The following is a 13,801-nucleotide window of genomic DNA, read 5'->3' on the forward strand; positions in this document are numbered from 1 at the left end:
CAAATTAGTCTGCAGTTAAAAGAGACTGCTTGTAGACCGGAATGAGCTGTTGCACCTGGCTGATTGACAGAAAACATGGCCCCAACAAGGGAGCTGTCAGTTGAAACAATGGAAAGGATTATAAAACTCCTTAAAGAAGGTAATTCAACACGGAGTGTGGTAAAAGATGTTGGTTGTTTCCAGTCAGCTGTGTCTAAAATTTGGAGCAAGTACAAACAAAATGGGAAGGGTGTAAAAGGGAAACATACAGGTAGATCAAAGCCTCAGGACAGGAAACTCAAAGCAAGATGCCTTGAAAATAGACAATGCACAAGAAAAGAAATTAAAAACAAATGGGCAGAAACAGGAGTCAATGTTTGTGACCAAAATGTAAGAAATCGGCGGAAGGAAATGGGATTTACATACAGAAAAGCCAAACGTTAACCATCATTAACACCTAAACAGAAGAAAACAAGGTTACAGAGGGGTTAAAGAGAAGGAGTCGTGGACTGTGGATGATTGGATGAAAGTTATATTCAGTGATGAATCATGAATCTGCATTGGCCAAGGAGATGATGCTGGAACTTTTGTTTGGTGCTGTTCCAATGAAACATATAAAGATGACTGCCTGAAGAAAACAAGCAAATTTCCACAGTCATTGATGATATGGGGTTGGATGTCAGGTAAAGGACCTGGGCAGATGGCAGTCATTACCTCTACAGTAAATGCACAGGTGTACATTGAAATTTTGGACACTTTTCTCATTCCATCAATCAAAAGTACTTTTGGTGGTGATGAAGTCATTTTTCAGGATGATAATGCATCTTGCTACAGAGCAAAGAGCATTAAAACTTTTCTTCAGGAAAGGCAGATCAACTCAATGGCATGGCCAGCAAACAGTCTGGATCTCAATCCAATTGAAAATATATGGTGGAAATTGGAAAAAAAAGTCCATGACAAGGCTCCATCCTGCAAAGCTGATCTGTCAACTGCTATATGAGAAAGTTGGAACCTGACTGATAAAGAATATTCTTTTTCATTAGTGAAGTACACGCCTCAAAGAATTCAAGCTGTCATAAAAGCCAGGGGAGGTGCAGCAAAGTACTAATTGTGATTTTTTTTTTTTATTTATGATTCCGGCGGCACGGTGGTGTAGTGGTTAGCGCTGTCGCCTCACAGCAAGAAGGTCCTGGGTTCGAGCCCCGGGGCCGGCGAGGGCCTTTCTGTGCGGAGTTTGCATGTTCTCCCCGTGTCCGCGTGGGTTTCCTCCGGGTGCTCCGGTTTCCCCCACAGTCCAAAGACATGCAGGTTAGGTTAACTGGTGACTCTAAATTGACCGTAGGTGTGAATGTGAGTGTGAATGGTTGTCTGTGTCTATGTGTCAGCCCTGTGATGACCTGGCGACTTGTCCAGGGTGTACCCCGCCTTTCGCCCATAGTCAGCTGGGATAGGCTCCAGCTTGCCTGTGACCCTGTAGAAGGATAAAGCGGCTAGAGATAATGAATGAATGAATGAATAATTTATGATTCCATAATTTTTTCCTCATCATTGAGTGATTCCATAATTTTTTCTTCTACTTGATCTTGAAAAAAAAATGTGCCATTAATTACAAAAAATTTATTTATTTTTTTAGGTATATTTTACAAAGCCAGAATGTTCAGCTGTTAAATTTAATAATTTTGTGTCATATCTGTGATTTTTTTTTTGTGCTACAAAGTAAAACAGCTGAATTAACATCCTCCAGGAGTAGTGATTCCATATTTTTTGCCAGGGGTTGTATATGTAACAAGATCAGCTGTGAGCTACTGCTCACTTACGTAGAGTAGAGTGGGGTAATACGCCCCCGTGGGGTAATACGCCCCCGGCCTGTTTTACCCAAAATAACCACCAGATGGCGCAAAGTTACATTTCTATTGTTGCTATGGACTGGCTTGACAACGGGGATATACAAATATCCACTGTGGATCGCATATCAGCAACGCAGCGGAGAGAAATCAAATTTCATGGTACAGTAAGTGATATAATTTTCAGATATCAGTAAAACTGTATTTAGATAGCTGCTATTTCGTCAGATATCACAGCTGTGTATGTGGTATGAGTAGACAAGTCAGTACGTAAAAAAAATACATTAGGTATAAAAAGTTGAATCACATTTTGAAAGTAAGACCCTTTTTTGTAAAAGTGTAGTATGTGGGGTAAAACGCCCCCTTAATGGCGGGGTAAATGGCCCCCAGGGGGCATCGTTTCCTTTTATCATAATTACTGTATTTCATACATTTCTGAATAGCAGATACATAGTTTTTAATAACATCTCGCTTACCTGGTTGAGTAAAGCAAGTAATTTGAACTTAATATTAAAAATAATTGAAATTAAAAAAAAATTGAAATTAAAATGCAAAATATAATAAAATAATGCATCTATTCATTAATTCAGGGATATTTTCTTGTTTCTTTCACATTATAGGCTTAAGTAAACACTTTTGCTATCCAAACAGCTTTTTTTGAGTGAGGGGGCCTTTTACCCCACGGGGGGGGGTAAAAGGCCCCCTTGGCACAATGTTTGTTTTTGTTTAAAAAAAAATAAGTATTAACTTTAGGCAAACTTTAGGTGGCCTTATTGTTCATGTCACTGTTGTCAAAAACTATGATTAAAACTAAACACATGGTTCATTTCAACTTGGAGAAAAACTGAATTTTCCTTAAGGGGGGCTTTTTCCCCCACTCTACTCTACGTATCCCCCCACTCTCGCTTATATCAGAATGCAAGCAATCGAAGGAACAGGACACTTATTATGAATGTTGACTTCAATAAATAATTAACCCTGAAACAAGTAAGTAAAGAGCAGTGTTCTCCCCAGGGATTTCAAATAGCATCCTGGTAAACTGTCATTTTGAAATAGCATTTTGCTTCTTGAAATGGCGTCAAAAATCACTTTATATGTTTCATAAATACATTCAGTTGGTAAACAGGAAGTCGATGTGCGACAGACCTGAAAACAGTACACAAGGTATAGAACCCCAAGCTGAAGTTTGGTACCAAGCAGCTATGATTTGTGGTTGCTGAGAAAAAGGTTGTTTCAGACGGACGGAGATATGGACGGATGGATGAACAGAGGTAAACCAGTATACCCCCCTCCTTTGGAGCGGAGGTATAATAATTTGATTAATTACATATGTAGTGATGAAATAATCATGCAATCAAGCAAATAGTTGATCATTCCAATCAACCAGTATCAAAGTAGCAGTTAATACATAGTATTGAATTGTGCAGTCATTCCCTGTTTCTCAAAGTCCTGCAACTGTCTCGACAGCATTAGATATTAGAACAGTGGATAGCATTAGAAAGATCTCGTACAGTTATTTATGAACAAATAAAACTGAGCCCATGCTCATGACGTATTTCACTGTGGCAGCATGGAGGGAAAAGTAAGCTATAAAACCAGAACAATAATTACAACTTGCCATACCCGAGACATCAAAAATGCCATTCATCTTTTTTCTCATCTTTTTAATTTGCACATTCAGCAGCAGTTAAATGTGGCTTTTCCCAGATGAAAAATGGCACTCGCCCCCTTTCTCTTTTCCCTAATACCTCCAAGCAGTATTTTACAATCTTTCTTTGAATTTTCTCATTTTTTATGAGTTAATCTACAATATACAGTACACCCACATACAAGCTGCCAATTTTGGCCCAGAACTGATCATAAGCTCCTCCGAAATAGTGTTGTTGTACTCGAGACCAGTCTCAAGACCACTTTTTGAAGGTCTTGGTCTCATCTCGGAATCCACCACATTTTTACTCGGTCTTGTCTCGGTCTCAAATATGGAGGATTCAGGATTTTATTTCAAGGCCGGTCAAGACCACAACTGTGGGGATTTCACTAAATTGCCGGTGCATTTTCTGATTTATTTGTTCACATCTTTACTGTGATTGGATGTAAAATTTCCTGTTTCAAATGCAGCCAATAACGTGACTCATTGCTGATTTGAAAATTTTCTTCCTGTTAACAGCTATCACCCTTCCCCATCCCTCTTCACACACAATCATCTGGTCCTGGTCTTAACTCTGTCTCACCCTGCCTTGGTCTTGGTCTCAAACCTTCAAAGTCTTGGTTTTGTCTTGGTCTTGATACACATATTTGGTCTTCGTCATGGCTTGGTCTCAGTTTAGGTGGTCTTGACTACAATACTACTCCGAAGGCACAGTATCAGCATTACTTTTACCCTTCTTTTAAGTCAATGTAATCTTATCAAATTGTAAAGCTGAATGTAATTTGAATCATAAATTGAATCATAAATTTGAACTTCAAGCGTTTCATGATTAAGGTGAGAGTTATCAGGTTATTATATTGGGTGTGTGTGGATGTGTGTTACCTCCAGCTGATACACAGCCTGGGCTGAACGACAAGTCATCAAAGGCAATGACTTCATTCGGCTCACTGTTGCCAAACATCAGTCCATGAAATATCACCTGTAGAGTTATTTTATTTGTAAGATATAATTACACTTCAAACTCAACATTCTACATTTTACAACAATATACTTCTGCTTATTATTGCACTTAAAATCACTATAATGAACATTTATTTATTTATTTATTTATTTATTTTCACCATCCAGAATCTAAATCCCGAATGTAATGAATGTTCTTAAAATCTGAGGAAATGCTTCAGGGGTTGTTCCCCCACAGCAGTAACACAACCAGCAAGAAGAAAAGGGTCAAGTACTAAACAGTCATCAGTCTTGTAAGTTAAATTGCATCTGCTAACCATTTTACCATGCCGCCATAATTCCAGTCCATAAAGCAGGTCTCACTGATCAAAGTCCAATTTATGGATTTTTCAGCAGCACGTTATATGGCTGTGAGCACATTAATAACAAAGACGGAACTGTAATTCAGTTCATATCAGTACTACTAGTTTCAAACAAGGAAGTGGTTTGAGTTCCCACTGAAGAATTTATTTATTTATTTATTTATTTAGCTTATTTTATTGCTTGCTTGCTTTTCTCCCTTATTCACACTGAACATACCTTCAAGAGTTCTGAGAAAACGAGTATCCATGTTATGGGCAGTTTCATTTAAGAAAATTCATTAATAGAACATTCTACAAAACTAAGTGAGCCATAGATTCACTGAATTATGCTTAATAGTTGAACTATAAAGCAAACATTACAATAATGAGAAGTGCTGCTCAGTAAATTGCTAAATACTAGTGCATCACAAACAATTAGAATATTGTGAAAAGGTTCTTTTTTTTGTAATTTAATTCAAAAAGGTAAACTTGCAAAAATTCTATATTCGTTACATGCAAAGTAAAATATTTCAAGCCTGTTTTTTTGTTTTAATTTTGATGATTATGGCTTATAGCTCATGAAAATCAGAAATCCAGTATCTCAAATTATTAGAATATTTCCTAAGATCATTCAAAAAAGGATTTACAATACAGAAATGCTCAACTTCTGAAAAGTATGTTCATTTATACCCTCAGTATTTGGTTGGGGCTCCTTTACCATGAATTACTGCATCAGTGTGGCGTGGCATGGAGACAGTCAGCCTGTGGCACTGCTGAAGTGTTATTGAAGCCCAGGTTGCTTTGATAGTGGCCTTCAGCTCATCTGTATTTTTGGGTGGGGTGATTTTCATCTTCCTCTTGACAATACCCCACAGATTCTCCATGGGGTTCAGGTCAGGCGAGTTGGCTGGCCAATCAAGCACAGTAATATTATGGTCAACAAACCATTTGGTAGTAGTTTTGGCACTGTGGACAGGTGCCAAGTCCTGCTGGAAAAGGAAATCGGCATCTCCATAAAGCTTGTCAGCAGATGGAAGTGGAAGCATGAAGTGCTCTAAAATCTCCTGGTAGATGGCTGTGTTGACTTTGGAATTGATAAAACACAGTGGACCAACACCAACAGATGACATGGCACCCCAAATCATCACAGACTGTGGAAACTTCATGTTGGACTTCAAATACCTTGGATTCTGTACCTCTCCACTCTTCCTCCAGACTCTGGGACCTTGATTTACAAAGAAAATGCAAAACTTACTTTCATCTGAAAAGAGGACTTTGGACCACTGAGCAACAGTCCAGTTCTTTCTCTCCTTAGCCCAGGTAAGATGCTTCTGACGTTGTCTCTGGTTCAGGAGTGGCTTGATATTTGGAATGTGATGGTTGTAACTCCTTTCCTGAAGACATCTGTGCGTGGTGGCTCTTGGTGCACTGACACCAGCCTCAGTCCACTCTTTGTGAAGCTCTCCCAAGTTCTTGAATCGATTTTATTTGACAATCCTCTCAAGGCTGTGCTCATCCCTGTTGCTTGTTCAGCCTTTTCAGCAATGACCTTCTGTGGCTTACCTTTGTTGTGGAGAGTGTCAATGATTATCTTCTGGGCAACTGTCAAGTCAGCAGTCTTCCCCATGATTGTAGTTGCATGTACTGAACTAGACCAAGAGATGCACGGTAGTTATACTGTTTTACTCAAACTCGAAATGAAATATTCTAATATTTTCACTTTTTTTTTAATTTTCCACTGTTGGCCATAATTATCAAAATTAAAATGGAAAAATGCTTGAAACATTTTCATTTACATGTAATTAGTCAAAAATATTTTAAACTTTCACTTTCTTCAATAACTGATGGAAAATATTGAACTTTTTCATGATATTCTAATTGTTTGAGATGCACTAGTATACACATGTACACATACCTGAAAAACCTGGCTCTGCCTGAAAGTAACTGATGTTTTTATCCAGGGCTTTGTCACTGGCTCAGTATTCAGTGTAGTCTGAATCCAGATTTGTCTCTGTTCTCCTGAAGGTTCTGATTTAACCAGAACCTGCAAATCACCACCCACTTGGCCAATGTGATAGTAGAAAGTGACCTGCAGAGTATGAAGAATGAGCACACTCAAAATTAGAACATGCTGTTTCTCACAGAAACAGATGCAATCTTCATTCATCTTACCAGGGGAAAGATCAGAAAAAGGATCTTAATGTTCTTTCATGATCTAAACTTTTTAGATTGGATGTGGATCAGAAAATACCATTAAAATTTTCAGGCAAATATCCAATACAGTTCTCAATGTTTTTCATTCAGGCATTCATCTCCAGTCAGTGCTTTATCCTGGTCATGGTGGGTGCAGAGCCAGTTCTGATAATACTGGGTGCAAAGTGGGAGAATTCAGCCCAGATGGGATACCAGTCCATTGCAGGGCACCACACACATTCACACACTTGATCACACCTATCTGCAGTTCGGCATATCCAATCCATCTACTATGCATGTTTTTGGAAAGTAGGAGGAACCCAGAGAACCCAGAGGAAAGCCACACAACCACCAAGAGAACATGTGAAACTCCACACAGGCAGTAACTCGAGCCCAGGAGCGAACACAGTGCCCAAGAGCAATGAAACAGCAATGCTACTCACTGTACCACTGTGGCACCCTGCTCAACATTTCCAGTGTCTAAATATATTAGAAATTATATTCAGGAATTTTTGCACATTCACTTATATAGCAATAAGACAACAATTCTTCTACAAAAGATTACAATATGCTAGCTAGACTTGTTCTTGCTGAAGCTCTGCTTAACTCTGACTTATGATTTAATCAGCTTCCAATCAGTTTAACCTCTTTGCTCCTTTACATTTCCAGACTCTAAAGCTCATAATCCATAATTAAAATAATGTTTAGTATAAGAGTGGAAGTCATGCAAGTGTATCCATAGTACCGTGCAGGACTCTGAGGGAAGAAAATATGGACTGGATATTTCTGCAATGGCTATCTCTCCGTTTTCAGAGTGCAGGAACAAGTAGTGTCCTAAGTGAAACAAGGGAACATTGATATAATACACTACTTTCTTTGATATTGCTCAAATATCTCAATCATATACAACCCCGATTCCAAAAAAGTTGGGACAAAGTACAAATTGTAAATAAAAACAGAATGCAATGATGTGGAAGTTTCAAAATTCCATATTTTATTCAGAATAGAACATAGATGGCATATCAAATGTTTAAACTGAGAAAATGTATCATTTAAAGAGAAAAATTAGGTGATTTTAAATTTCATGACAACAACACATCTCAAAAAAGTTGGGACAAGGCCATGTTTACCACTGTGAGACATCCCCTTTTCTCTTTACAACAGTCTGTAAACGTCTGGGGACTGAGGAGACAAATTGCTCAAGGTTAGGGATAGGAACGTTAACCCATTCTTGTCTAATGTAGGATTCTAGTTGCTCAAATGTCTTAGGTCTTTTTTGTCATTTCTTCCGTTGTATGATGCGCCAAATGTTTTCTATGGGTGAAAGATCTGGCCAGTTCAGTACCTGGACCCTTCTTCTACACAGCCATGATGCTGTAATTGATGCAGTATGTGGTTTGGCATTGTCATGTTGGAAAATGCAAGGTCTTCCCTGAAAGAGATGTCGTCTGGATGGGAGCATATGTTGCTCTAGAACCTGGATATACCTTTCAGCATTGATGGTGTCTTTCCAGATGTGTAAGCTGCCCATGCCACATGCACTAATGCAACCCCATACCATCAGAGATGCAGGCTTCTGAACTGAGCGCTGATAACAACTTGGGTCGTCCTTCTCCTCTTTAGTCCGAATGACACGGCGTCCCTGATTTCCATAAAGAACTTCAAATTTTGATTCGTCTGACCACAGAACAGTTTTCCACTTTGCCACAGTCCATTTTAAATGAGCCTTGGCCCAGAGAAGACGTCTGCGCTTCTGGATCATGTTTAGATACGGCTTCTTCTTTGAACTATAGAGTTTTAGCTGGCAACAGTGGATGGCACAGTGAATTGTGTTCACAGATAATGTTCTCTGGAAATATTCCTGAGCCCATTTTGTGATTTCCAATACAGAAGCATGCCTGTATGTAATGCAGTGCCGTCTAAGGGCCCAAAGATCACGGGCACCCAGTATGGTTTTCCGGCCTTGACCCTTACGCACAGAGATTCTTCCAGATTCTCTGAATCTTTTGATGATATCATGCACTGTAGATGATGATATGTTCAAACTCTTTGCAATTTTATACTGTTGAACTCCTTTCTGATATTGCTTCACTATTTGTCGGCGCAGAATTAGGGGGATTGGTGATCCTCTTCCCATCTTTACTTCTGAGAGCCTCTGCCACTCCAAGATGCTCTTTTTATACCCAGTCATGTTAATGACCTATTGCCAATTGACCTAATGAGTTGCAGTTTGGTCCTCCAGCTGTTCCTTCTTTGTACCTTTAACTTTTCCAGCCTCTTATTGCCCCTGTCCCAACTTTTTTGAGATGTGTTGCTGTCATGAAATTTCAAATGAGCCAATATTTGGCATGAAATTTCAAAATGTCTCACTTTCAACATTTGATATGTTGTCCATGCTCTATTGTGAATACAATATCAGTTTTTGAGATTTGTAAATTATTGCATTTCGTTTTTATTCACAATTTATACTTTGTCCCAACTTTTTTGGAATCGGGGTTGTACTTAATGATAGAGAAAGTATTTAATATATTGCTATAAATGTGCACAAGTCCTTTCCATTTGATGGCATAGATTACAATAATAATGTATAAATGGGTTTTATTACTCCTGCTACGTACCTATATAAAGTGTGCATACCTGCAGGGTTGCCATTGTGGTCTAACAGAGGTCCAGGATCAGTCAGGCATGAGCCTCGAATCCATGATTTATTTGGGCCTGAAGTTTGTAGATCACAAAGTCCATCTTCAAAATCACATCTCACTGAATGGGTACCTTTAAAATTGGAAACCAGAATCACTTTAAACTGTAAAACCACAAAACCCCCACATCAATATACACAATTTTTTACTGCATTTTCTGTCAATGAAGTAGCTGCCAGTTTTTACTGACCATTAGCCAGGGTTGCTCTGATCCATACTCACAATGAGAGCAGGGCTCTTGGACTTCCAGCCATGGATGGCTTGAATTTGGGATCTCTCAATGATAGCTGAGCAATTAGGAACTACAAAGATTTTTGCTAATAAAAGATCTTAGTAAGTTATTTAGTTCTTCCTAATCCTTTCCGAACATTATTATGTTACTGCCTTGTGGCTACACTATTCTGTTTGTTTATGACAATGTTTTGATGATTGCATTTTTTATTTTTATTTATTTTTTTTTTGTTTGTTTTTATATCTTCTTTACTGTTCGGAATCAATCAATCAATCAATCAATCAATCAATCAATCTTGCTAATAAAAATATTATACATTTACATGACTCTCCTCTGGCTATGATTCAAAGCAACAACCTGTTGTAACAAGGTACCTTTCAAAAGTATTGCTTATATTACACATATACCACAGTTACACTCTCAGAAAATAAAGTATATTATTGTACCTTTAGGGGTCATGAGAGCAGTACCCTCTAAGGTATTTATTTGTACCCTTTATACAGTGCTTTGGAACATATACAGTGGTGCTTGAAAGTTTGTGAACCCTTTAGAATTTTCTATATTTCTGCATAAATATGACCTAAAACATCATCAGATTTTCACACAAGTCCTAAAAGTAGATAAAGAGAACCCAGTTAAACATCTCATCTCATCTCATTATCTCTAGCTGCTTTATCCTGTTCTACAGGGTCACAGGCAAGCTGGAGCCTATCCCAGCTGACTACGGGCGAAAGGCGGGGTACACCCTGGACAAGTCGCCAGGTCATCACAGGGCTGACACATAGACACAGACAACCATTCACACTCACATTCACACCTACGGTCAATTTAGAGTCACCAGTTAACCTAACCTGCATGTCTTTGGACTGTGGGGGAAACCGGAGCACCCGGAGGAAACCCACGTGGACACGGGGAGAACATGCAAACTCCGCACAGAAAGACCCTCGCCGGCCACGGGGCTTGAACCCGGACCTTCTTGCTGTGAGGCGACAGCGCTAACCACTACACCACCGTGCCCCCCCCCCCCCCCCCAGTTAAACAAATGAGACAAAAATATTATACTTGGTCATTTATTTATTGAGGAAAATGATCCAATATTACATGTATGTGAGTGGCAAAAGTATGTGAACCTTTGCTTTCAGTATCTGGCATGACTCCCTTGTGCAGCAATAACTGCAACTAAACGTTCGCGGTAACTGTTGATCAGTCCTGCACACCGGCTTGGAGGAATTTTAGCCCATTCCTCCGTACAGAACAGCTTCAACTCTGGGATGCTGGTGGGTTTCCTCACATGAACTGCTTGCTTCAGGTCCTTCCACAACATTTCGATTGGATTAAGGTCAGGACTTTGACTTGGCCATTCTAAAACATTAACTTTATTCTTCTTTAACCATTCTTTGGTAGAATGACTTGTGTGCTTAGGGTCGTTGTCTTGCTGCATGACCCACCTTCTCTTGAGATTCAGTTCATGGACAGATGTCCTGACATTTTCCTTTAGAATTCGCTGGTATAATTCAGAATTCATTGTTCCATCAATGATGGCAAGCCGTCCTGGCCCAGATGCAGCAAAACAGGCCCAAACCATGATACTATCACCACCATATTTCACAGATGGGATAAGGTTCTTATGCTGGAATGCAGTGTTTTCCTTTCTCCAAACATAACGCTTCTCATTTAAACCAAAAAGTTCTATTTTGGTCTCATCCATCCACAAAACATTTTTCCAATAGCCTTCTGGCTTGTCAACGTGATCTTTAGCAAACTGCAGATGAGCAGCAATGTTCTTTTTGGAGATCAGTGGCTTTCTCCTTGCAACCCTGCCATGCACACCATTGTCATTCAGTGTTCTCCTGATAGTGGACTTATGAACATTAACATTAGCCAATGTGAGAGAGGCTTTCAGTTGTTTAGAAGTTACCCTGGGGTCCTTTGTGACCTTGCCAACTATTACACGCCTTGCTCTTGGAGTGATCTTTGTTGGTCGACCACTCCTGGGGAGGGTAACAATGGTCTTGAATTTCCTCCATTTGTACATGTGGCAGCGGGGGCGTGGTCAAGCATCGGTCTGTGACCGGAGGGCGGAGTCAGGGAAGGTAAGTGGCAGAATCACTGCACCTGAGGTTGATTAACGTGTGTTTGTGTGTCTTCCCCAGTGGCCACACCCTATTTAAGGAGAGAGCGAGAGCAGAGGAGAGCTCTCTCCTGAACCAGATGTGTGTGTGCGAGTGTCTGTCTATGTGTTTTCTGAGACACCACTGAAAAGTGTGTAAAATAAAAAGGTTTACGAAACTTAGTTCTGTCCTGCCGTCTTCTGTGCTCCTCCCTCTCTTACGAACTGCCACAGTGGTGCTGAAACCTGGGAATGTGGAGCGCAGAAGAAGAACAGCAAGAGCAAGAGCAATGGTTTGAGGCCCTGGTGTTGGCTCAGCAGGAAGATCGACAGGCGTTTCGGCACCTCCTCGTGTCAGCGGGGCCCACCACCTCCACTGCCGCGGGCCCTTCCCACCTCACCCTAAAGAAGATGGGCCTGCAGGATAACCCCAAGGCCTTCCTCAAGCTTTTTGAGCAGGTAGCAGAGACCTCGGGATGGCCGGTGGAACAGCACGCGGAGCTCCTCCTCCCCCTGCTAACGGGTGAGGCGCAGCTGGCCGCGCTACAGCTCCCCGCCGACCGTCAGCTGGCCTACGCGGACCTTCACCGGGCTGTTCTCCAGCGTGTGGGGCGCACCCCTGAGCAACAGCGACAGCACTTCCGCGCTTTACGCTTGGAGGAAGTCGGCCAGCCGTTCGCGTTTGGCCAGCAACTCCGGGACGCCTGCTGGCGGTGGTTGAGGGCCGACAACCGCGACGCCAAGGGAATCATCGATCAGGTGGTACTGGAGCAGTTCATCGCTCGCCTACCAGCAGAAACCGCAGAGTGGGTCCAGTGCCACCGCCCGGCGTCGCTGGATCAGGCAATCGAGCTGGTGGAGGACCATTTGGTGGCTGTCCCGACGGCAGGACAGCAGACAACCTTTTCTTCCCTCTCTCTCTCTCCCTCTCCTCCTGTGTCTCATCCTCTCCCCGTTCCCCCACTGCGGAGGCGGGGGCCGGCCCCACCCCAGCCGGCCCGCTGCACCCACGGTGGCCTCCCGTTTCTCCCTTCTGTGTCTGTCTCTCCCCCCCCAGGTGAGTGAGCCCCAGCGCACCAGTGCAGAGAGGAAGCCCGGGCCGGTTTGCTGGCGCTGCAGGGAGCCGGGCCACCTCCAACAGCAGTGCTCGGTAATGGAGGTGGGTGCAGTGGTTCGGATCCCTGACGCACCAGGAGCCACCCTCGATCGGGCCGGAGCGTATCGCATACTGGTGAGTGTCTAAGGGGATACATATCAGGCGTTGGTGGACTCTGGCTGTAATCAGACCTCAATCCACCAAAGCCTGGTGCAAGACGAGGCATTGGGGGGAGCACAATTGGTGAAGGTGTTGTGTGTGCACGGGGATGTCCACAACTACCCTTTAGTGTCGGTCCACATTCTTTTTCGAGGGGAAAAATTTAGAGTTGGCGGCACGGTGGTGTAGTGGTTAGCGCTGTCGCCTCACAGCAAGAAGGTCCTGGGTTCGAGCCCCAGGGCCGGCGAGGGCCTTTCTGTGTGGAGTTTGCATGTTCTCCCCGTGTCCGCGTGGGTTTCCTCCGGGTGCTCCGGTTTCCCCCACAGTCCAAAGACATGCAGGTTAAGTTAACTGGTGACTCTGAATTGACCATAGGTGTGAGTGTGAATGGTTGTCTGTGTATATGTGTCAGCCCTGTGATGACCTGGCGACTTGTCCAGGGTGTACCCCGCCTTTTGCCCGTAGTCAGCTGGGATAGGCTCCAGCTTGCCTGCGACCCTGTAGAAGGATAAAGCGGCTAGAGATAATGAGATAATGAGA

General features: G+C 42.0%; 1 protein-coding gene across 1 annotated transcript in view; it reads right to left on the bottom strand.

The window, feature by feature from the left end:
• Nucleotides 1–13,801, bottom strand: part of malrd1 (MAM and LDL receptor class A domain containing 1) — a 187,563-nt gene that overhangs the window by 152,172 nt on the left and 21,590 nt on the right. Inside the window, exons 2-5 of the mRNA XM_060932776.1 lie at nucleotides 9,603–9,737; nucleotides 7,711–7,799; nucleotides 6,688–6,861; nucleotides 4,354–4,450 (exon numbers count right to left, since the gene is read on the bottom strand). Of these exons, the coding sequence (XP_060788759.1) occupies nucleotides 4,354–4,450; nucleotides 6,688–6,861; nucleotides 7,711–7,799; nucleotides 9,603–9,737 (495 nt within the window). The remainder of the gene's footprint in view (nucleotides 1–4,353; nucleotides 4,451–6,687; nucleotides 6,862–7,710; nucleotides 7,800–9,602; nucleotides 9,738–13,801) is intronic.

The sequence above is a fragment of the Neoarius graeffei genome, chromosome 1 (assembly GCF_027579695.1).
Source record: "Neoarius graeffei isolate fNeoGra1 chromosome 1, fNeoGra1.pri, whole genome shotgun sequence".
Lineage (NCBI taxonomy): Eukaryota > Metazoa > Chordata > Actinopteri > Siluriformes > Ariidae > Neoarius > Neoarius graeffei.